This window comes from Phasianus colchicus, chromosome 5 (assembly GCF_987193195.1).
Source record: "Phasianus colchicus chromosome 5, bPhaCol1.hap1.1, whole genome shotgun sequence".
NCBI lineage: Eukaryota > Metazoa > Chordata > Aves > Galliformes > Phasianidae > Phasianus > Phasianus colchicus.
This window is the reverse complement of record NC_143440.1, coordinates 16,905,722-16,930,006: the sequence shown is the minus strand read 5'-3', so window position 1 is coordinate 16,930,006 and position 24,285 is coordinate 16,905,722. Positions and strand designations below refer to the sequence as shown.

Sequence of the window (24,285 nt, the reverse complement as noted above, 5' to 3'; positions counted from 1 at the left end):
ACCTTTATCTGTGTCCTCTGGATGCCTCGAGGAGCAGAGAGCAAACGTGGATGGGGGATTGCAGTGTCATTTCAACTTGGAAGTGCAGTATGAGAGGTCTGTTTGTTTTTTCCAGCCATAGCTTTACCTTTCCAGAGATTTTCAATCTCTTTACAAGGTGCTGAAGGTAAAAAGATTTCAAACTGTGAATCTTTTTATTACAAGACAGGGAAAGGCAAGCGTCCTAACTCATGGCAAGGGAACCTCTGCTCAGCTTGTGTCTGATAAGGATCTGGGAAGAGTATCCAAGCTAATAAATAAGATATGTATCTCCCAAGAACAGCTTTTGCTGTTTTCCTATATGAATGCTTGTTCCTTCTGCACCGTGAGCTCTCCAGGGCATGGCCCGTGTTACAAAGTGCCAGCTGCATTATCTGATTGTAGGAGATAATAATTATGAGGAATATGTCAGAACAACAGAAAACTTCATTTAAAAAAAAAAAAAAAAGAAAAACAATTAAAGCTGCCGAGTGACAACCAGACAACCACATACTTCTGTATTGCATCACATACTAGTCCCAGCAGCTTCAGTGCAGAGGGCTGAGCAGTTAAGGATGTCCTAAGCCTGGTGAGCCCCACATGAGGTGTGGATTATTCCAGCAAGTGTAGGGTAGCACTCATTGCATTGCAGCAGCAGGATGGGAGGTAATGGCCTTAAGTTTCACCAGAGGAGGTTCAGGTCGGATATCTGGAAAAATTGCTTCTCTGAAATAGGGGGTGAGGAACTGGCACAGGCTGCTCATGGAGGTGGAGGAGTCACCATCCCTGGAGGTGTTGAAATAAGGCACTGAGGGACACAGCTCCATGGGCACGGTGGGGGTGGGCCAGCAGTCGGACTGGATGACCTCAGTGTTTTTTTCCAACCTTAACGGTTCTGTGATGCTATGAAGCAGATGCTTGCATTGCCCCGCAGGCCCTGAGAGGCAGTGGGAGGCCACCCAAAGGTATCCATCAGCACACTGCAGGAGGCCATCTCCCACCCCTTCTCCCCCAGCTGCCTGCAGCTTATGGTGAGGCGAGGGGCACGCAGGTGAGCGGCCTCAGCGGGGCCCTGTGCTCTTCCAAAGCCTCCAGGGTGTCGGCAGGCACCTTTCTTTCCCCAAACCTGTCCAACCCGTCTCTCTCCCCGCATGCTTCCTCCTTAGCGTGTGCTTAAAGCTCCCGAGCAGCCAAAACGCAGCGCCCTGCAGTCCCTCAGCCCAGCTGTTGCAGGCTGCCTCCTCAGGTCCCAGCAGCCCCGTGGCAGAGCCTGATCCCCACAAGAGGGTTTCATTGCTTTGACGAAGCGTTCCATTTGAACGTGAGGAATATCTTCTTCACCGTGAGCGTGACTGTGAGAGCACTGGAACGGGCTGCCCGCAGAGGTTGTGGGATCTCCTACTCTGGGCGGATTCAAGAGCCGCTTGGATGCTTTCCTTTGCAGCCTGCTGTAGGGAAGCTGCTTTAGCAGGACTGGGGGACGCACGGGGGTCCCTTCCAGCCAGGAGCCGGATGCGATGTTATTGTGATTCGAAACACATAAATAAATAGATGGAGGACGGACGGATAACAGATCCACAATTGGAGACCCGGAGGCAGAGGGTGCGCGGGGGGAGGGGCGGGGCTCACCTGGGCGAGGGGCGGGGCCGGGGGCGGGGCTTCCCGAGAGGCGGGGCCGGGGCGCGGCGGGGCTGCGGGGCTGCGGCGGCTCTGCGCTGCGGAGCGGGGCCGCGGGAGGAGCGGCGGCGGCAGGTGAGTGCGCCTTGGGGTCGTTCCCTTCCGCTGCGGCCGGAGAGCTCACGGGGAGCCGCCGACTGCCCCGTGGTCACCGGCCGGCGGCGCGGCCCGTGTCCGCGGCCGGCCGAGCCCCGGGAAGGGCGGCGGGGCCCTTCTGCTGCGGTTACAGCTACAGCTGCGCCGGGGCCGCCGGCAGCCCCGTGGGGTCTGCGGTACTGGGGGGATGGAGCTGGGAAGCGGGGCTTTGCTGCCTCACCTCTTTTTCCACGCCGTCTCCCCGGCCCGGCGGTGCAGGTGGTGCTGGCCGCGGTCTGCCCCGAAATAAGTTGGGAGCAGTTTCCAGAGCAACTGCAGCTATTTTGGTTGATTTTTCAGCTTGAAGGGGCTGGCTCGGGAAGGCTCTAATCCCATTATTTTGGGGCTGTGGAGTGAAATAAGCGCTCGGCGAGGTCAGCCTCGCAGCGCAGGGAGGCGGGGAGGCCGCGATCTGCCGTTGGGGCCGTGGAAACCGGCGTCTGGAAAGGAGCCGGGGACCTGCGCCCGTTGTGGCAGCGTGTGCTGAGCAGCTGGAGCTTGGGGACGGGAGCGTCGGGCTGTTCCTGCTGTCCCCAGCCCCTGTGCCACCAGCACGGCACGCCAAAACCCCGCTCCGAGGAGCGGCACTGCAGAGGAATAGCGTCGGGTAAAGCAGTGGCTTCGAGGTCTCAGCCGTGCGCGTTTGGGGTGTCAGTGCATCCACCAAGAGAAGCAGCGTGCAAGTCTCCCCTCTCCTCTAAGGGAAGGAAAGGCAGAGATGGCTCCAGATCCCCCAGCAGGGCGTGGAGAGGGGTTACATTCCTCAGGCACGGGGCTAAGATAAGCGCTGGGCTCCTTGCTGCATACTTCTGATGCCTTCTGTGAACTCCAGTGGCACTCAGCAGGTTGTTTTGTAACTTCTTGAAGCACGCTGCGGGCAGGCAAACCAACTCTGCCCTGTCACCATACTTTGCATTGAATGCTAAAAGCCCCGAAGGGAGCTTGGGGATGGCACTGCTGGAGCAGAACAGGTGCATCACGATGGCATCGTTTGTTGGGATTTCTCATGGGTGGACTTAAGTCCGAATCACTGAATGGCTTTGCAGAAGGTGTGCAAAGAGGAGGGAGGGAGCTTTGGCTGCTGCTCGCTCTGAGCCAGGTCAGGCTCCAGGGGATGCTTAGGCAGGCTCACTGAGCAGGCAGCTGGCCCTGCAAATGCATAGCAATGGTGTTAAAGGCACCCTCCAGCTCTCCCTCTTCAAGTGTAGCACTGCATGGTCATGCTCCTCGTATGACAAAAAATGCAGCTTTTTTTTGGTGGTGGGGGGAGAGGTTGTGTGCCTTTTACCAGGAGTGGCTGAGTGCAAGGCATCCCCAAGCACTTCTCGCCCTGCTTATCTGGTGGTGCTGAGGAGGGGGCTGCTGACTCCTTGTGGTGCAGGGAAGCTCATCCCACTGGTGCTGGCTGGAATGCCAGGAATCCCCCCCACCTCCCTGGCACCTTTATCTGCTGGGAAAGCCCCGCATCGTGCCTGACCCCTTTTGGTATATCTCCCTGCTGCTACCCTGTGCCTCTGAAATAGGTAAAATGGTAAGTGAGAAGTTCCCACTAGCATAAATCTGCTTAAAGCCTTTTGGTAACTTTCTGATAAAAGCATCCTGGGGGATGCTCAGGGGTGAATCAGAGGAGCACCTTCCCCACAAAGTGAGGATGAAAGGCTGGGATGGAGCAGGCTGAGCTCTGAAACCCATGTCTCCTGGCCAGGGGGTTCGAATCCCATTTTCATTATTATTTCTTCTCTTTGAGAAGAGAAGCGAGTTACAGCTATGCTTGGTTGCTTTGGATACCTGCAGGCCCAAGTGAACGTGCTGGGGAACTTGCCAGCCTTGCCCAAGCCTTTTGGCAGCAGGTTGGGGCTAGTGAAAGCGGCTGGAGTGAATCATCTGAGGGTGCTTCGTTTGCTGCTTTTTGAGAGGTAGCTTGACCAAAAGAGGTAGTGGTGTAATTACTGAAGATACCAGGGTTACTGCTTGCAAGAGCTTCTGTGCCAAAGTGTAGAACATCTAGGTAGAATGTGCCTTCCACCCATAAAGTGGAGATTGGTGTTGTGGTTGCCTTCACCCTTGTACTATGCTGCAGAGAAATGCTGCCAGAACATCTGCCAGAGACTCCACTAGCTCACCTCTAGGTTTTAATCCTGTCATCCTGTCCTTTTCCTCCTCTCTGATGTGGGAGGTGACCCAAGTATCCTGCTGTCCACCTGCATGTAGGGGTAAAGATGCTTTGGGATCGCATCCAGGTTTAGGTTGTACGTGTGGCACCACTCAGCAGAGAGTCACAGAATCATAGAATCATTAAGTTGGAAAAGACCTTCAAGATCACCGAGTCCAACCACTAACCGATCCCCGCCATGCCCACCAACCATGTCCCTCAGTGCCACATCTGCATGCAAGGTAAGCTAGAAGGAATCCCTCTTGAGGATGGGTTGTTCTACACCTAGGCTTAAAGGTGTTAGGGATGCCTTCAGTATTAGCTCTTTGCGTGTGTGGTTTTTTTTAAGAGCATCTTTTTAAGGGATGTTCCTCCATCTGTTCTGACTTGTTTATGCCCTTGTAAACCTGTGCAGTCAAATTAAGTCATAAGTGTGTCTACATGCAAGGTTTTAAAGAAAACCCTATTATTGTAGATGACTGCTAACAATTTCATGTCCTTCCATTTTTCAGCTGCCAAGCTCATGAGCTTCTAAAAGCAGCTGATTATCTTGCTTGTTGTTGGTTGGAGTCAGCACTTTCTTGAGGGCTGGGGTGCTTCCAGCTGCCCCAGGCTAGTCATCTAGAATAACTTGTTGCTTCAAAAAAAAAAAAAACCTCTTACCTGAAGACATGGGTGGGTCAGCCCTGAGCTGGAAATGCTGGAGCAGGCAAACACTGCCTGAATTTGGGATCGTTTCCTCTGCTGCTTCTTAACCTGCACTGAAGCATAGAACCTGCCAGAGCTCTTGGTGTTAAGGGCATCATCTCCAAACCTCCCTGTGGCCCTAAGGTGCCTTCTGTGCTTGAGAGGACTGAGAACAGGAAGGGCTCAGGTCAGGTGTCTTTGGTGCCTTGGCACTCGTAATAGCACTTCAGGATCAGATTCCCCTCTTGTGTAGCTACCTGGATGATAGGTGCAGGAAGGCCCTGGAAGAGCATTTATAGGGTTGTTGGTGGTTTAAAAGGTTCCTGCCAGGAATTGCTTCTCCAGCAGGTGAGAGCATGTGTTGGGGAGCTCATCGCTGCCTCTGGATGCTTGCCCAAAGCTTCTGGTGATGTGCAGGAGTTGGATGAACACCAGAGGTATTTCTAAATAGGAATAAAGACAAGGTGGTTTTGGAGGCTTTGTGGTTGCTGTTTTCGCTTGTTGATGTTTTTTTCCGGGTTCAGCACTCTTTTCTGTGAAGAGTCCAATGTGTTTGTGGTGAGAAGGCTGGGGTGGACAAGGAGGTGACCTTGTAACTCTTGGTACATTTCCCAATTAGGGAATGGCATGGAGCTGCATCGAGGGGGGTCAGGTCGAGTGCTCGGAAAAGGTTCTTCCCCAGAGGGTGGCAGGCACGGATCCAAGCTGACAGAGTTCAGGGAGTGTTTGGACATCGCTCTCAGACACGGGGTTGGGATTTTGGGTGGCCCTGTCTGCGGGGTTGGACTCGATGATCCTTGTGGGTCCCTTCCAACTTGGGCTGTTCTGTGACTTTATGAGACCTGCAGAAAACTGGGCTTAGTTCCACCCAGCAGCAAAGTTTTCTCCTGGAACATGCAGTTCAGTCCTCGGTGTTTAGGTTTTTAATGATCTGAGGGCATAGAGAAGTTAGGGTAAAATGTTCAAAAGGCTCAGCTTCCAGCAGCAACCTGTGTAGAGCCTGAACTGCATGCAGCTTGAACATCCAAACACTTCTGAAAACCCAAGATTTTGTTGCAGCTCAGTGTTCAGGACATTAAAATAGGCCCAGCAAGCTTAATCCTCACTGCTTCCATTTGACTTTACAACACTGTCTTGTTGAAAGAGACTGATTTGTACCTCCTGATGGATGGCTCCCTGCTCCGTGCCCAGGCCCTTGCCAACATTTATTTTTGCAGAGCTGTTAACCAAAATGCAAATGTAGTTTTGTGGATAGCCTCCTGTGTTTTTGTGCCAGATAAGGGATGGAGTTGCCTGTGAAGATGTGCCTCTATTTTAGTGCTCTGAAGAGCTTGTTATCTTCATGTGGGTCAGGTTGGGACTGATGGCACCTTTGTCTAATTAATCACATGTTGAGGTGCTGTGAAAGCAGACCTCTAAAATACACAAGTGTCTTATCAAAGGTTTCAACCTGGATTAATTCTGGGCCTTTTGTTTGTTTGACTCAGTGTCTGTGACGGAGAGACAAAGAAAGGAGTAATTTCAGCTCTCTACAAATGGTCATTAAAGGCCTTTTTAATCCTACAAAGTTATAAATAAACATCCATGGCAGCATGCACCTGCATATTCATTAGAGCATCCTCGGCACTCCCACCTGGGGCCCTGCAGTGCGTCCTTGGCGTGCGACTGTGCTCCAAAGAGGGCAGGAAAACTGTGAGTTACTCTGGAAATGGAAAATAATCTGGAAGATTATCTATGGTTTTTCATTGGTTAGTTTAATTGCCTTTTCCCCTGTAAAGGGAGTTGGAGTGATGAGAGGATCGCTGCTGGCAACTCTCCTTTTGGAGCCTGGGAAGCAGGCTGGGGAGGGAGAAGAGAAGAGAGCAATATTTTGGGGTCATCTGGCTGCTTTGTGTGCCTGTTGGGCTATGTGACCAGCCTGAACTTTCCTATAACTCTATGGAAATGAAATTCTCCATTTCTTTGAGGTGAGACGCAGAGAGCTGCAGGGCAGTCTGTGAGTGCTGTCCTTGCAGCTGGTCTAGCTGCATCTCCTCCTCATCTCTGCGCAGGACCACAGCCACATTTTTAGAGAAAAACCAAAGCTGTAATTCCAGGAGTTTGGTGATGCTGCTCTCAAAATCTCAGGTTTCTCTGACAAAACAGCAAGTGCCCTTGATGGATGTCTCTGCCATGGCTGCCTCTCCCTAATGCTGTCCAGATATGCTGTCAGCGTGCTCACTCAGTTATCTCCTTCCTCTCTTCAATTTGCACACGCGGTCACTTCAAACAACATAGGACACCGGGTCACAGGATGGATGCACCACCCACACAGAGAAGTAATCCATTTTAGTGGAGTTAATAAGGTAAAATGTTTGGAGTAGACAGTAGAAGTGGTCTATCGCCCATCAGAGCTCTGCTGCCTAATAAGGCCCTTTAAATCATACCGCTATTTCCAGAAAGCAGCAGAAGTAGTCTAAGGAGAGTAGCAAAAATATCCCCTTAAAAGTTTTTATAGGGACTGATTCCCGCTTTCCCCATGTCAGCCCATGGCAAGCAGACAGTTGAAGTATTTCTGAGTATTTCCAAGGGCAAAGCAGGCTCCTGCATCTCCAGATTTGCAGCATTCCTCCTGCATCCCATATCATGATAAACAGAAACTGTTTTCTATCTTGAAGAATGGTCTGCATGTAATAACAGGGGAATATTCATGAGTTACATCGTGCTCCTCATCTCACCTGTTGTGGGAGATGGAGATGCTGAAGTTCCTGGCAGGTGCATGCTGCAGTTGTGTTGTCTGATAGCCTCCAGACCTGGCTTGTACGAGCTGTGCTGAGTGCTCCCCAGAGTCCTGCTTCTAAGGAAGAAGGGAAGTTCAGGTTGAATATTAGAAAGAATTTCTTCTCAAAAAATGGTGGGCACTGGGACAGGCTGCCCAGGAGTTGTGGTAACACCATCCCTGGAGGTATTTAAGAAAAGGTGATACTTAGGGACATGGTTTAGTGGGCAATATTGGTGGGAGGTGGTAGTTGGATGGGCAGCATCTGCAGCATGAGCATGAAGTCCAGTCATCCAGGCTGATCCGGTGGATACCTAAGTGCTTAGGTGGATACCTAAGTGCTTCCCCAGCCTCTCCTCTGAAGGGCTGAGCATTTTGGTGGGTTCATTGCAAAACTGAAGATGAGTGTGGAAGTACAAGATCTGACTTAATTATAAGAGCCTTTCTTCTCTCCTCCAATCTAGATGATGCTGCTAATTTTTCTTCACTCCCTTGGGAAAAAAAACTGCCACGGATTCACTCTTGTCTGCTTTCATGTAGTTACTCTTCACTAGTGTGTCTGAGGTTGATCATAATGATTACAGCAATAGCAGGTGCTGCTCATGTTTTCCTCAGAAACCTTAATCTTTATGGCTGACTTTAATAGCCAGCCTTGTCCTCCTTCCCCTTGAATAGCTACCATTAGTGCTGCTTGGGAGAAATACGGTGCATTAAGGACAGTCCTTCTTCTAGGCTGTGTGCATGCACACACTCATCCATTGCACATCCATCTGGCCAGCTTTCATGGTTTGCAGCAACTGTGTTGTGTTTGCTTGTCTTTTTAGGTTTTAAATTATGAGTTTTCATTTGGTGCCCCATGGTCTGTGCTTTGCTCATCATCAGTGGGGCTCTGGGGAGGTACGTGACATGCCTGCAGTCTTATCATTGCCTGTGATTATTGACATTGCAACACTGCTTTGCTGGCATCAGGGCAGGATGTGGTAAGCCATTAATTCCTCTGCAACTCTAGGATGGGACACTGTGCGACCCAGCCCAGGTACCCCTGTCACCTCCTGCCTTGGTGAACTCCATAAGATGTGGCTGCTCAGATTTTGGTCTTGGCTTGTTTTTGGTTGTTTTTTTTTTTTTTTCTTCCCCCTAGAAATTTCCAAGCTGCTCTTAGATGCAGTTTGCAAAGCATTTGAGTGGGTTTCAAAGCTTGAAGGCCACAAAGGCTCCTGCATCTGGAGCTGGGATGGGGTGAGGCTCCTGCAGTTTTGGGCACATCACCAGCCTGCCAGGGCTTGAGCCTCCCTCACTCAAATCACTACACAAGTATGTGACGTTGGGGACATTTCCCCATCATGAGCAGCCGCTGGCCTTGAGAGTATGCCCCAGGTTTGCTGGTGTGGGCTTGCAGCTCCCTGTAATTTGCAGGGGGGAAGTGGAGCAGAGCGTCCCAGAGCCTCTGTCTTGTTCATAATGGAAGGTTGCTTGCATGGGGCAGGCAGGATGTTGCTTGTGGCTTTCCATAAGTGTGCCTTCTCTAAGATGCTAGTGCTGGCACAGGACTGGTTTGAGGTTCCAGGGTACTTGTAAGGTGTTCTCAAGGTCTGTGGCCTTGGTCTCAAGTGATGTTTTAGCTCTTGAATGCTACCAGTGCCAAATGATTGAGTCTTCTCTCATATAGATCTTCAAGCTCCTTTGCATGCAAAAAGCTCTGGAAGTGTGACTGTAACTTGTACAGAAGCTGAGTGCTGGTTGTTTTTCACACAGCAAAAACCACCTGCAATGGGAGTATGACAGAGCTGGGCTGTGACTGGGGTTTTTCCTGGAGCATGTGGGTCCTTTGTGTAACGCCTTGCTCGCAGCTTTGGTACACAGGGGACACTGCGGCTGCAGAATGACAAAGGAAGGACAGATGGAAGCTGCCTTTGGGCTGCCATCATCAGTGACACAGCGAATGCTCTGGTAGGACCTGTTTGTCCCTCCTTGAGCTCCTGTGACCTCTACCAGCAGCTCATGGAATCACAGAGCTAGGGCAGGGCTTTGCTTCATGCTCTGTGGCAGTAGGAGTGTTACCACAGTCTGTTGCAGTGCCTTTTCCTTCTATTTGTCCTTCTCCAGTGCTGCTCACTTCTACCTTTGTGCAGGTTTCCTTTGCTCAAAGAACTGTTCTATTCCTGGGGTTGGCGCAGGCCAGATCTTGTTCAGGGCCCTGGCTGATGTTGTTCCCTCCACATGGGACTTGCTGACCAGACAAAGAACTGCAGTTAGCACTGAACCATGTCCACCACCGTGACTCTATCACTTGGCCTGTGATAGACGTGGCAAGGAAGGCCCAGAAGAGCTGTGCCACGGTGCCTGCAACACCGTATGAAGAGTTGATGATGCTCCTCAAAAAGAAGGACCCAAGGCAGGAGAAAGCTGTCAGTGACCTGAAGGAGAGCCCAGACCACAATCCTTCCCCACCCTTTGGGGTTGGGCTGCAGGATAGGCACCATCATGAGGCTTTGGTCCTCTGTAGACCTTCTCCTGCTCTGGCTTGTAAGCCCCTGCGCTTTCCCTGGTGCCGGTCCTTTCTGCACTCTTGTAATAGGAGGTTTCAGTTCTTCAGGAGGGTTTTAGCAAGTGGTGGCAGTGCTCAAGCAGGCATTTCTGTCCCAGCAGCTTGCAGCGGATTTGCACGTGGGCAAGGAAAATCTCTTCCTTTCAGTGTTCAGGAGCTGGGCTGGTACCTCGGGCAGGGAGGGACCTGGGAAGTGTTACATAGCTACTGGATGTGTCACCGCAGCAGCTGATCACGGTTGGTGAGTCACTGCCAGCACTCAGACATGCAGGATGGCAGCACGTGGCTGTTCCTGTCGCCACTTGCTGTTTACTTGTGTGGTTTTTTTCCTTCTTCTCCTGCTGCTTGAATAGTTTCCTGTGGTGTGGGATCACACGTGTGGGTTGCTTCCTACGTGCCTGCCTTTCCCAGCTCTGCACGTTTCCTTCCATCTCAGTCTCCTGGGACTGTGCTTTGTCTCTAGCCACGGTCACCTCAAAGCCACCTGATCCCAGCAGGGTGTCCTGCCCCATCCACAGCACAGCACCTGGGTCTCTGAAGCATCCTCTTCGGGCTTCCAGTCCCCTGGAAGCTCCCAGCAGTGGTGCAGGATGGCAGCATTTCTGGCTTTGCCTTGTTTTCTCCTTTTCTCCTGGCCAATCCAGTTCCCTGTTCACCCCAGGGTGGTGAGGACATCCCTGCCTGTCTGCAGACCCTTTTTGGGGGGTTGCTTTGAGGCACATCCTGTCACCAGGATTGTCCCACCATCCATGCATCCTGTGATGCTCAGCAGGTGAAACCGCCATCCAGGTAAAACCCTGCCAGCCTTGTGGCAGGAGCTGGGCATGGGGCCACTGTTGGGGTTAACAAGGGAAGAGAAGCCTAGGAGGATTTCATCCGTGTTTATCAAGCACAGCAGCCTTAATTACAGGCTGAAAACTACTTGTGCATGTTTGAATTTGGATCCAGAGGCACTCCTGTGGTGCAAACACAGATTTCAAAGCCTGGCTGCGCACTTGCCCTGGCACAACTTGCTAGCAGGGCTTCTCCTTACTGCTGGTGTTTCAGCTCTTCAGTCAGTAAAGCAAACAGAAAACCTGACCCCCAAACAGAAGCTCTGCTAGAAAACACGCTTGCTGCTGCATTTAAAGGTGATGTTTTCTGTGCTCTGTTTAGCTCTGCCTATGTGGGGTCCAGATCTTGATGGCACAGGATAGCGTGCCCTTAGATGCTCTGTGCTGGATCCTCTTCTGGCCCTTCCCTTCTCACCACTGTGAGGAGCTGTGGCTGTCCCCAAGAGCAGGGGTAGTGCTTGTGAAATCTGCCCATTCCATCTGCTGCTTAGATCTGTTCAGCTCACATCACAAAATACCTCGATTAGCAGGAGGACCTTTCTCTTTTAAGTAAGGTAATCCAGTTGGACAAGAAGGAATGGCCTTCAGTTGTGCCAGAGGAGGTTCAGCTTGGATATTAGAAAAAATAACTTATCCGAAAGAGTGGTGGTGCAGTGGCACAGGCTGCCCAGGGAGGTAGTTGAGTCACCATCCCTGGAGGTGTTCAGGAGCCGTGGAGATATATGGCACTGAGGGATGTGGTCGGTGGGCTGGGTGTTGGACTTGGTGATCTTAGAGGTCTTCTCCAACCTTAATGATTCTCTGATAATCTGAATTTGGCTTCAACGCCCAAGCTTTAAAATCCATGTGAGGGTGAAGCTTTGTTCAAATCTAGACTGAACATTTTCTGGGCTTGGTTTTTTCCAACTTAGACTGAGATGCAGCAAAAAATAAAGCTGTAAGATCTGGGAGTGTTAATTTATTTAATTTTTTTCATGTCAGCATTTGAAATTCCAACTCCCAGTTAGGAAATTTGTTGAAGAAATTGTATGAATCATCCATACCATCAATTTAGGACCAAGCACATGGGAAGGGAGCAGAAAATTAGTCACTTTGTTAATCTGCTTCCAATAAAAGTTATTTAGAAATCCATAGAGGGGGTGAGGGGGGAAATAAATAAAAATGAGAGCAGCTTTTGGGAGCGCTGTAATGCATCCCTGTGCTGGCACCACAGCCACCCGCTCGCTTCTCTGCACTGTTTTGGAGCACTTCCCCGCTCCTTGCTTTGTGGTCAAAGGGACTATCAGAAAAGCTCTTCCTCACCTTCACATTTAGAGGGTGGGAAGCTGCTGGGCCGTGGAAGCTTTTATAGCAGCCAGGATAATGCTGCCATGGAAGAGCAGATAATGTCGGGTGAGTCCTACCTCTATGAAAACAAACCCTTCTGCCTCTGGGTTCTTTCCAAGTCTGGAGAGAGTGTTCAGGAGGAGCAGAGGTCAAGGGGCTGGTTCAGGCTGCAGGACATTGGGAAGCTCATTAATAGGGCTTGGAGAAGCAGGGAAGGATGTGGAGCTAACAAAGGGTGAGTGTGGTCAAGGGAGAGCTGAGGAATTGCTGTCCTGGATCCAAGGACGAGCTTTGCATTCTTCTGAGCTATAACCTGCTCTCTGAATTACCACTGTGGGAAATCCAAAGGGTCGCTTTCCCACCACCTCGGTCAGGTTGAAGCCGAAACTCCTCCACAAGAGGCAGAAGGCCGCGTCACACCGCTCCCTGCTTTTCAGTGCTGTGGGCCAAATGCTGGTAAATGATTGCTGGAGGCACTCGGCCGAGGCGGGGCCAGAGCTCGGTTTGCACCCAAACGGGTGCCTCTACCCCTGCAGCACCTCCGGGTGTCCCACAACTGGACCCAGCACCATTCATCACCCCTCGCCTCACCAACTGCTGGTGTTTTGGGTGAGGAAAGGTGAGTCCGCTTCCTTTCACATGATGATCCTCAGCTGGCTGGTTTCGCTTATTTATTTTCAAACTAGCCACTCCTGGCCTGTGCTGGGGCTCTGCCACGGGATGAACCTTGGTGGGGAGAAACCTGGCTCTGTGAGCAGTTCAGCTCTTGCAGTTAGTGCGTGGCTTTCCAGGACATTACACCACCCCACACTGGTGTTGCTGTGCTGTTCCCCAGCACGGTGGTGACCTTGTGGTGGGTTTTAGGGTGGTGCCCAAGCTCAGCAATGTGGCCGAACTTTGTTCCATGGCGGGGGTGGGTGCTGGATTAGCTGGCTGCTCACAGCCAGCCCGGAGCACGCAGCAGGACAGAACCCTGCCCGAAACCAGGCTGGGCACCACCTTGCGAACACGGTGCTCAGTAGATCCACCGTGTGCGGGACCCAAGGTCCTTTGTCACTGCCAGTTTCACCGTTGGCACTGCCAAGTCAAACATAGGTGAGCTCAGCAGGGAGGTGTCCATGCTCAGGCAACTGCTCTGCTCCCATTGCCGTTCTGTGGCTACCGGCAATGCGAACGGGGCCAGCTTGTTTTGCAGCAAGTCCAGAAACACAGTGAGTAAAATCTGAAAACTAGGGATTGATTACTCTGCCGCGGTTGGTGGAGAGGTTTGTGTTGGATCAGTTAAGTGCTCCCTAGGGCGCGGATTTGGCTTTTGGGCTTGTTCTTCAATAAGTTGTTCTGTTCTGGCACCGTCAGATCTCCCATTGAGAACAGCATTGTGAAACTATCTTTCTCCAGGCTTCTCCTGGCCTTGTTGTGTGACAGCTACAATTTCTTGTTGCTGAAGGTGGGAGCCTTTCAGCTCTTACTTTGATTTCTCAAGTATGCAAAAAAAAAAAAAAAAAAAAAAAAAAGCCCAAAACCTGTTTTAACCCTGGGAATGGAAGGAGAGGGACTGATGAGCTGGGTTAGGTTTGGAAAGCAGGTTGGGACCGTTTGGACAGAGCACATGGAAATCACACGTATACCTTCCTCTGCATGATGTCCTCAGGCTTGATGCTTCAAGGATTTATAAAAAAAAACATAGGGGGGGAAAAAGGTCATTTCAAGAGTGTTTAAAACAAGGATAAATTTTGAGTTCTTTGAGTTTCTTTGTGTGGATTCTATTTAGTCATAGAATCATTGCAGTTGGAATAGACCTCTACGGTCATCTAGGCCACCCATAAATCCATAACTACCACGTTGGACAAGTCATCCCTTAGGAGCTGCAGTTCTTCGGCTGCTGGAAAATGCAGGAGCTGCCCGTGCACATGAGAACAGGTGTCAGCACCAGGTGGGCGCTGTGTCAAAAGAGGTGGCCAAGCTCCCTCCCTGTTTAGCAATGCTAAACGCAGTCTTGCTGCTCTTAATTTGTGATTGTCGGTGTAACGGCATCCTAATGGCATTACTGAAGGCTCATTTTCAGTAAAATAGCATTTCTCACATGCTTTCTCATCTCAACCTGGCTCTGTAAAGAGTTTTGCATATCAAGAGGCATTTTTTTTTCTCATTTCTTAATCCCCCTCCACTGGAGATGGAGTTGGATTACAATGTGCTCTGTCTGCACCTTCTCTCAACTTCCCTTTGCACAGCTGGAGAGTGTGGGTGAGAGGGCGGTGGGAGGTTCCTCTGCCTTTTAGATATTGTTTGGAAACTCCCGAGTGCCACATTGCCAAATTGTTGGAGAAATGGCAGTGGGAGTCCAACAAATTCATTAAAAGATTGCGCTATGCACAGGGACAAACCCCACTGCTTTTCACCCAGGGAAGACTCAATCCTACTGCCCGGACCTGAGCTGTGCGTGGGGATTTGGGTAAGGCAGGTTGGTGGGTTGTTTTGCTGTTGGCAGGTGAACGTCGGTATTGTTAACAATAACAAAATCCTACATGTACCGGAGCCTGAGCTCTTGTGTCTTCTCTCTTGCAGGGACCCTGTCCTGCGATGCCCCAGGGTGCCTGAAGCCTGGCAGACACGGGGATGGAGCTGAAGGTCTGGGTGGATGGGATCCAGAGGGTTGTCTGTGGAGTCTCGGAGCAAACCACCTGCCAGGAGGTGGTCATCGCCCTGGCACGGGCCATAGGTGAGCAGCAGGCTAATCCAGATCCAGCTCAGCTCCCAGGATCACACTAGACTCCTTGACCTCTGTTTGTCACTGCCATTGGTTTATGTCTCCCCCTGCCACATCAGAGGTTTGCCAGGGAGATAGCCAAAATAAATAGCTTTACTTTGGATAGATGCAGGTGGTGTGGCCGGGGTGCCTGGATTCTGTTGCTTGCCGCACTCTCACTGTGGTCAATCCTGCCTTCTAGTGGCTCAATTTCAAAGTGCTCTGATACTGTTAGCTTGCAGGCTCTGAGCGGAGATGCTCTTCTTCTGATTTAACCCTACAAATCAAGACCCTTCTTGCCCACCTTCATAGAAAACAGCACAGTGCTTTCTCTTCCACCTCCACTCTTGAGGGCATGTTTTCTTCCAGCAATAACAAAGCAACACTGGTTGATATCCTCAGCTATTTCCTGTGCAGAAGTGCCACTGTGGAGGTGCTGAGGTTTGCAAACAGAGATGTGCATCCTGTGGAGAGGGGCCATGCAGGGCCCCATTACTGGTGGGATATCATGCTGTCCCCTTTGCCAAGAGCTGCTCATGCTCTTGGGTGTCTCTGGGGGCATATGGTCCTCATCCTTCCATGTGGGAACACACTGAGATTGCAGGCAAGGTTTCCACCAGCTCCTATCTCCTGCAGGATGCTCCCCTACCTGCAGCTAGGAGGCAGATGATCCTTGATGGGCAGACCAAACCTTTCAGTGAGGAAGACTGACCCTTTTCAAGGTTTGGAAGGGGAAAGGGAGGAAAGTGAAAGTGGGTTTCAGGGTGCACCTCACTTCCCTGACTCTGTAGAACCAATCATAGAATGGCTTGGGTTGGAAGGGACCTTAAGGGTCATCAAGTTCCAAATTCCTCTGCAACAGGCAGGGCTGCCATTCATTAAGATTGGAATCATTAAGATTGGAAAAGACCGCTAAGGTCACGTAGTCCCGCTGCTCCCCAGTATTTTTCCTCAGTTTGGTGTCCAGCCTTTGCAGGTGGAGACATTTCTGTGTGCTTCCTGGGAAAAGAGGTTCCTGGTGATGGGGCCCAGCCCTGGGGCAGCAGGGATGTCTCCGTGGGCAATGGCTTTCCCTGAGTGATGTGCTTGTGTTCCACCTGCAGGTCAGACAGGCCGCTATGTCTTGGTGCAGAAGCTCCGGGAAAAGGAGAGGCAGCTCCTCCCGCTCGAGTGCCCCTTGGAGTCACTGGCCAAGTGTGGGCAGTATGCCAATGATGTGCAGTTCATCCTGAGGCGGACGGGCCCCAGCGTGACCGAGCGGCCATCCTCAGAGGGTGCTCCTCAGGCTCCTGAGAGGACGTTCATCCGGGCCAGCCTGCCCATCAAACCCCGGGCCCTGAGCACGGATGTACCTCGGCCCCGGGAGCCGAGGAAATCAATGACCTTCAACTTGGGCCCCATGGGCTCTGTCGACCCGTATGCAAAGAGCCGCTGGAGGCAGCATGCCTGGGAGGGGATGGACTTGAAGGATGGTGGGGCCAGCCAGCCTTCCAAGGAGGAGCTGTTTAAGACGGTGCTGCGTCAGCAGGAGCAATTGCACTCCTTGGAGGCCCATGGGGACACACTGGAGACAGACCTGCGGTTCTGGGAGCATGGCCGGGCCTCCAGCCAGGAGGATGAGATCCTCTACTTGGAGCACCTGGTGCGGAGGAATGATACGGAGCTGGGCGAGGAGGAGTTTTGGCAGAGCGAGCTGCGGCTGGAGAAGGAGTGTGAGCGGGAGAGGCAGGAGCGGGTGAGGAGCCTGCGGGCCAGCCTGGAGGAGTACACGCAGAGGATCTATGAGCTGACCGCCCGCACTGAGGCCCTGCAGAAAGAGATCCAGTGGGAGATGGCCGAGAGGGCCAAGAGGGGCAAGGAGATCCCCATGCCGAGCCCCACGGACTTGGAAGATATGGCTGCCAAAATGAAAAGGGATCTGGAGGCCAAGGTTAAGCAGGGCACACAGCTGGAGAGCAACCTAGCCAGCGTAGAGAAGGCCCTGGAAGAAGCTGAAAGGAGCCTGCAGGTAGGTACAGTTGGGATATCCTGCCCTATGGGGTGATGGACCTCCAGATGGAGGTGGAGGGGGTCTATACCTAAGAGAAAACAGGCATGGGTCTGTCATCCAGCTCTGCATCCATCTTGGTACTTGCTTAATGGCATCAAGACCCCCACTCACAAGGGAACTGGCAGGAGAGCTGCATCCTGCCTGATGAGTGTACAGGGTTGGCTCTGCAGCAGTGACCAGTGTCCCCTGGACACTGCTCCCAGGGTGCTTGTACCCATCCGCTCACTGTACGAGCTTTGGGTTGCTCTGTGGCTCCTGTTGTCTTGCAATAAGGAGCACAATGCTGTGTATGAGAGAGGGATAAAGGAAGCAGTTCTCAAGCAGCAGTATGAAATTGGTGTGGCCAGGCAAACGGCAGAGGTTGGTGGTTGGTCTCCTCATCAGTAGCTGTTATCTCTACATCTGTGCCTGGAAAAAAGGAGCAGGATGTTGAGGCATGACGATTTTTGTGATGCTTCAGGCTTAGCCCCCAGATTGGAGTGGCAGTGGCAGCAGTGTTGGGCTGAAGCCACTGAGATCTGTGGCTCACTTATCCCCAGCCCCACTGGGGTTGAGGTACACCGTGACACCTGCACTCTTCCCATCTCTTTCAGTGCAGCAAAACAAAAAGTTTCTCCTGGGGTGTTTCCTTAGTGCCACAGTGTTTCACACGACTCATTTTGGGGTGGCTGGTGCCTGCCATCTCCTCCCACCACGATGTCACCACTCACACCCTCTTACAGAGATGTGGGCCTGTCCTCAAAATGCTTACCTTGTCCTTGTTGCCCAAGTATCCCCATGCAGGGTGCAGCTGAGGGATGCATCCCTCAAGATGTAGAATGATAGAATCACAGAATCATTTGACCCGGAGGGGAGATCATCTAGTGCAACTTGCCTGCAGTGAAGAGGGACACCAATGCTAGATCAGGTGCTCAGAGCCCCATCCGGCCTGAACTTGAATATCTCCATGAATGGAATATCTACCACCTACATCTCTATGCAACCTGTGCTGATGCGCTAATGTAAAGAAATGTTTCCTTATATCCAACCTAAATGTCCCCTCTTTTAGTTTGAAACTATTTCCCCTTCTTCTGTTGCAACAGACCCTGCTAAAGAGTCTATCCCATGTCACGGCAGGCTCCAGAGTTTTGTGGGGGGGCTGTTTGCAGCAGGTTGTTCAACACTGTGTGGCTGTTGTTAGCCTGGCTGGCTAAGGTCCCCATGGGCAGTAGCATGGCCCCTGATGGCCTTATCCGTGTGGGGTTCCCCATGTCATTCTCAGAAATGGGGAGTGAGACTGAGGCCTCAGGAAGAGAAGCAGAGCAGCATGGGGAGAGTGTGGCTTACCCTGTCCCTGCTGTGTTTTGCAGGCCCAGAACCAAGAGCTGGAGGAGTTAAATAAGGAGCTGAGGCAGTGTAATTTGCAGCAGTTTATTCAGCAGACGGGAGCCACGGTGGCCGTCGGGCAGGCCAGGTCTGAGGAAGATGCCCAGCCGGAGCTGAGCCCACGCGAGCTGCCAGCCTGCCGGCGAAATGGAGGTCAGCACGCTGCCTCAGCCGCGGCCTGCCCTGTGCCCCCAAACCACTCCTTGTTGGCCTGGCTCCTTCCTCCTCCCTGTCGGAGCCGCTTGCAGTGGGATTTGTGGCTGTGTGTGGCACAGGGCTTGGTGGCCCTTCCTCTGTAGGCTGGAATGGTGTGTAGGGACGGGGAAGAGACCGCTCTGTGTGAGCAGGGGAAAAGGGGATCCAGCCTCTTCTCCCAGGGAAGGTCTGCACCCAGGGAGGATGGAGTCCTGGGCATTCTGGCATGGCATCCTGCCTGAGCCAGGTGTTTTTCCTGTCCCCGTAGGGTTTCCTCCCACCGGTGCCGATTCACCACCCTGTGCCAGCACCAAGCAGCTCCTCGGCCATCCCCGGACCCTGCCGGAGCCCCTGGTGCCCAGCCTGAACCCTGAGGGTGCGTATGTCCCAGCAGGCCCTCGTGCACCAGGGAGGGCCTGTCGGGAAGGGTAGAGGGTTTTGCTGCGTGAAACGGGGCTGCGGAGAGTGAGTGAGCGAGCGTGTGCTGGAAGTGGGAGGCCAGAGCTATTTATAGATGCCATTAGGAGAGCAGCGCTCATACCCTGCCATCCCCCGTGGCCTCCGCTCCGCTGTGAGGGAGCGCTGGAGGGAGTGAGGCCATTGGTGTGGCATCCAAAGCAGTCTCCAGTGTTGTTTGGGGCCATCTGCAGCCCTCCGGCCTCTCTTCCTTTCAGCTGCTTTTAAGGCCACTCGCTGCCTCTGTCCGTCCCCGTCTCACCGGATCCTGTGACCATGATGTCTGTGTGTCTGTCTGCACCGCCTGAGTGCAGGGCTGGCTTTCGTGCTGCAGATGCATGGTGCTTGCCTACGTCACATCTTCTGTGCTGTTTTTCTCTGTGAACGCTCACCCGCTGCGATGGGGTCACTTAGTTTATTTTTGTCTGTCTTGCAGTCATATCAACCAGGCAGAGCATCTGGAGGTAGAAGGGCCCAACCAGTGGACGATTGGTTGCCTTGCAAGTGTAGCTGTATAAATAAAACCATATTCCCTATATATATTACATTTTTTACTGCTTTATATCACGAATGGATGCGGATGGCCAGACAGAGTATTTTTACAGACTGTAAGATAAAGCAACGGCCGACCAAACAAAACAACCCAACTACTCCTATGCGGATGAAATGAACTCTTTCTATTTTTTTAAAGTGCTTTCTATATTTAACACAAAATGGCAGCGCCCATGTGCCATGTGGACTTCTGAGAAGACCTGCTGTGTGTTCCGAGAGGTCCTTGCTCCCTTGGATAGCAGAACAAAGCCGTGTTGGGATGGCTGGTGACATCTCCTGCTTTGGGCTGCTCACAAGGCTCACCTGGGTGAAGCAGGCTTCACAGGAAAACAGCAGGTTTTACAGCACCATGCTGTGAAGAGGAGCTTGCACTGGCAAGCGGGATATGATGTCCTGTGCTAGCAATGAGAGGAAGATTCGCTCGTCTTGCTCACCCGCATCTGATGCTCTCAAGCCACGCTGACAGCCAGCAAAGTGCACCCCTGAATGATTGAGTGCCAGTGACCACCAGCACCCTGCCTGCCATCCTCTTGCACAAGTGCAGTGTGGATCTTCCAGTCGGCAGTCCTGCCCTCCTTGGCTTTGGCCCCAGCCAGCTGCTCCTGATGAGCTCTCCCAAAACCCCGCAACCCTGTGTCAAGGCAGCACAGGGATGCCCCAGATACAGCTTTTTTGCCCATGTGTCTGTCCTTGCCATACCTACAAGGGCAGTGTGCCTGCTCTGGAGTGACTGTCCTAGGAGCATGGAGATGTGCCAGGACTATCAGATGAGTTGGTGGGTTTAAAAAACAGCCATGAGGCACACAGGCAGCTTTTTAATGCAACTTTCTGGCCCCCTTTTTTATGATAAGACCTGCAGTAGAAACCCTGTTTTCCCATGGTGCTGAGAGGGAGTGAGAAACAAGCAGCTGTTCCCTGGGGGGAACAACCTGGAAAGAACAACCAGGCTTCGAGGGAGCACAGCTGGAGACTGGTTTTTCTGAAGCCCACTTGGTTTTTAAACTTGTTTTTAAATCAGCAACATGCCAGCAGGATGAGCCCTTCCCTGAGTGCCTGTGGCTGGAGCATGCAGGGCAGAAACACTTTTGGTGACATTTCACTGAATGTTCTGTTTTATTTGTCTGTTTTTTGGGTTTTGGTTGTGTGTTTTGTTTTTTTGTTTTTTTTACTTGATGGCCAGTAGTTCCTCTGTTTCTGTTCATCTGTCTCCACAGGTCATGTTGTATTTTAATTGTGGCTGGGGAGGGGACAGTTTGTCCAGGAGGTCCCAGAGCCCTGGCCTCTTTGTTTTTTATGTCTGCTCTGCTGTATGCAAAAAATGTGACTTGGATGCTGTGTTCTCTGTAAAACACACTTTCCATGTATGAATGTATCCTGCATACTACGGCATTGTCTGGTTTCAATTTTAAATAAATCTTTTGGAAAGGATTTGTGCTAAGTGAGTGTGTGCATGCTGCTGTCTCGGGGCTGTCCCTGCTCCAGGTATGTGCTGAGCTCCCTGGGCACGGCGAGTGCTTCATGTGTCCTGTGAAGGCCTCTTTGCTTTGTGCAGTGTCTCACAGGGATTTAAAGCTGTAAGTATTTCATAACCAAATGCTTCTTATGCACATGCTGCTCTTCTTTTTTTCTTTTTTTTTTTTCCTTTTCTTTCCCCCCCCTTATATTGCAAAGTGCTTTACAAACAGTGGATGAAGCTCATCTCCACTGAGAAGGCAGCCGTCTCTGGGATGAAACATGGCAGCTTTTTAATAATGCACAGCAGCAGCACGGAGCATTTTAGGACAGGAAGAGAAGGAGATGGCACTTGGCTGCAGATATGAGCAGGTAATGGGGAAACCTCTGGTTCATTTCTCAGCCTCCCCATCCGTTTCAGCATCGTGCCTGGCAGGGCATAAGAAGTAATCCCAGCTTTCTCCCCACCAGCATCTCCCTGAGGAAAGCCAGGAGCTGAGCAAAGGCTGCTGCTCTCTGACCCTTTGGATGTGCTCGCTCACAGCCCATTTTGGAGGTGCACAGTATGTCCGTGCCACCACACTGGGTACGAGATGGCAGTCGCTGGTGTCCTGTGGGATTTTCCCCTTCCCATGGCGAGGGGCAGTTGTGGGCAAATGAAATATTAATGCTGGAGAGAAAGCTGTCAAGGGCAATGCAGCAAGTGCCTGCTGCTGACCAGCAGTTTGGTTGAGTGATATTTAAGGATTAGAGTTTGCTTGATTCAGAGACCGCTAGGAGCCAAGTGGGTCTCTGGTTACTACCGAAGGACAGCAGGGAGATGCGATTTTAGACTTGTCTTTTTGGAACCATGATTTTCTTCTCTCTCTCTTTCTTTCTTTTTTCTTTTTTTCCATGAATCACTGGAGTTGGAAATGTATGTTGGGAAAAAATGTATTTAACAATACGTTTGCTTCGTGCAACTGCATGAAGAAGTTTGTTCCCTGTGGTGTGAGCACTGATTGCTTGCTTCTTGAACTTTTTGCTCTTGTTTTCTGGGCTCTTGCTTTTAAAATGAGACTCCAAGAAGAGAATCAGGGTGTGTTGTAAAGAACATTTCAGTACCACCTGGGGTAAAACTCAAAACCCTCAGTTCAGGAAAACTGCTTGCCTTCAGCATAGCCAAGGGATTGTTCTCCTCACTGGTAGCCAATGCTCAGGTAGTTGGCCTCAAGTTCTCCCTGAAATATTCCCGAGATTTTGAGGTGTGAGCTGAAGCCCTCAATGCACCCTGACACACTGATATCTGTGACTTTAACAAGTAGCATCTTTCATTTTTGGGTCCCATTTGTGGTTTTGCTTTGTGCAAAATAAAGAGAAAAGGTTCAGCGCTGAGGGTACTTCCCACAGCAAAGCAGGGGAAAAAAAAGCCACAGAACAATAATTCAGTGGCAGTGGAATCTCTCATTTTCGTCCTGCGCTACCACTTAGCTGTGTTCGGGTTGGTGGTCTCTTACATTTCTAGAGATGACTTTTTGTGGTTTTGGGTATCCCTGGGGAGAGCGCTGTGCCCATGTGCTAACACCTGTGTGCTAATACCCCTATGCTAACCCCTGCGTTTCAGCCACCACTGCACACACATCTCTGCAGCCCCCAGAAATGTGCCGTGTTGCAGATTTCTTCCTGTTTTTCCCACAACCCATCACCCAGCAGCTGCGGAGCAGCAGGGTTTCTCAAGGTAACAAACGACTGATGGATGAGTTCCGCCCTGGACCCCCCACCTCCTGTCCCTGCTGTGTGGCTCAGCAGCGTGACCTAAATTCATCCTGGCACGAGGGGCCTCATGGGGCAGGGATGTGGTGATGTGCCGTGGCACCTTCTTGGTCCCTGGTCTGGCTGTGGCTTGTCCCACCCCGATGCCACTGGCCTCCACTTAAGGCCGCACGTGTTATTTAACCGATGCCCGCTGCAGTGCTCTGCCTTTCCGCTTTTATCTGCTCTAAAGGCTGTGTCAATAATACATTTCTGCCATTGAATATTTTATTGATGATTTGACTTTTCGCTGCTTGCAATTCCCATTTCAAGGCTGCATGATTGTTCCTAATTAAAATTTTATGCCCTGGGAGAAGCCTTCTTGCTACAGTGGAGATGATGCTGTCCTTTTCTAGGCCACTACGGAGCGGTAGGAAGGAATTACTCATTGTCATGAGATTAAAACAAAGCAAATAAATTATTTTTCCTTAAAAAAACAATCTGAAAGCCCAGTGTACGGCGCCTACTGGAGAGGGAAGATGTGGCCAGCGGGCAAGGCAGCGCTCCAGCACACAGCAGGGCTGGAGGATGCTGTGCTGGGGCCAGCGGGGAGCCACGTCCCCACAGCCCTGGGGCACCATTCACGGCAGGATGGTGGGAAGGGCTCCTTCCTTTCCCCAGGTGGGATGATCCTCCCTGCCAGCTCCTCGGCACCCAAAAATTGTGAGGCAGAGTGTTTGTGTAGCGTGCAGTGCCAGCATCCTTTCTGTTGTGTTTGCTGAGAGCTGCAAGGTACCTGCAGGCTCTGTCAGCACAAGGCGCTGTGTAGGAGAGGAATTCAGCCACGGGCTGAATGCCAGTTGTGTCCTTGTGCTCCTTCTGAAGCTGCTCAGCTGGGGTGCTGGGCGCCGTGTGTCTGGCAAACCCTGATTATTTTTTCTATTGCACGATGAAAGTCACTCCCATCCACCTCACAGTGTCTGCTCACAACACCAGCCATCCTCTTCCTGGGCAGGGTTTGAGGTACTAGTGCTGCACCACACTGGGATGGCTTCTCAGGCACAGGGTTTGAATTCAGGGTGCCCAGGGGCATCCTTGAGGGTCCTCTCTGACTCAGAGATCTTGTGATTCTCAAGGGCAGTGCCGCTGCAGGCGCTCAAACCACCCCTACTAGCAACTGGGTGTCTATGCGTGTTCCCCAGGGTTTGTTTTGAAATTCGTCTAGAATACTAGAAGCATTTGTGTTTCCTCCTAGCCCCTAGATTTGACAAGCAGCTTTCAAAGCGCATGCTTTGGCACCAGTTACATAGGAAAGGTGTGAATGACTGGAGGAGAAAATACAGGTTAGTTTTGCTCTGAGTGATGTACAGATGCTCTGTTTACTGTTCCTGGGTGCAGAGATCTACAACATCAGTCTCCAGGAGCCAGAGAAGAATGCTTAAAGCAGGCACATGTGCATGTCCCTATGTCTGTGTACTGGGTGGTATCTGCTCTCACTATTACAGTTTTCATTTTTATGTCTCAAAGTGAAGACAGAGGATGTTCTACCTTGTGCTGGAAAAAAAAAAAAGCACTAGAGGAGGTCGGGAGATATTCTTGTTTAT

At 51.5% G+C, this 24,285-nt stretch overlaps 1 protein-coding gene across 5 annotated transcripts; it reads left to right on the top strand.

The window, feature by feature from the left end:
- Positions 1 to 1,672: 1,672 nt before the first annotated feature.
- On the top strand, positions 1,673 to 23,138 carry RASSF7 (Ras association domain family member 7). 5 transcript variants are annotated; one of them, XM_090140658.1, is made up of 7 exons: positions 1,673 to 1,770; positions 14,700 to 14,853; positions 15,984 to 16,888; positions 18,280 to 18,448; positions 18,759 to 18,866; positions 21,170 to 21,322; positions 21,422 to 23,131. In XM_090140658.1, the coding sequence occupies exons 2-6, from the start codon at positions 14,751 to 14,753 to the stop codon at positions 21,316 to 21,318; spliced, it is 1,434 nt and encodes a 477-aa protein (XP_089996784.1). In that variant the 5' UTR covers positions 1,673 to 1,770; positions 14,700 to 14,750; the 3' UTR covers positions 21,319 to 21,322; positions 21,422 to 23,131. The 5 variants fall into 5 exon arrangements, with proteins under 5 accessions (XP_089996784.1, XP_031464815.2, XP_089996785.1 ...); XM_090140659.1 differs by lacking the exon at positions 1,673 to 1,770 and adding an exon at positions 9,158 to 12,753 and having other exon boundaries at positions 21,422 to 23,132; XM_090140660.1 differs by lacking the exon at positions 1,673 to 1,770 and adding an exon at positions 12,823 to 13,229 and having other exon boundaries at positions 21,422 to 23,132.
- The last annotated feature ends 1,147 nt before the right edge of the window (positions 23,139 to 24,285 follow it).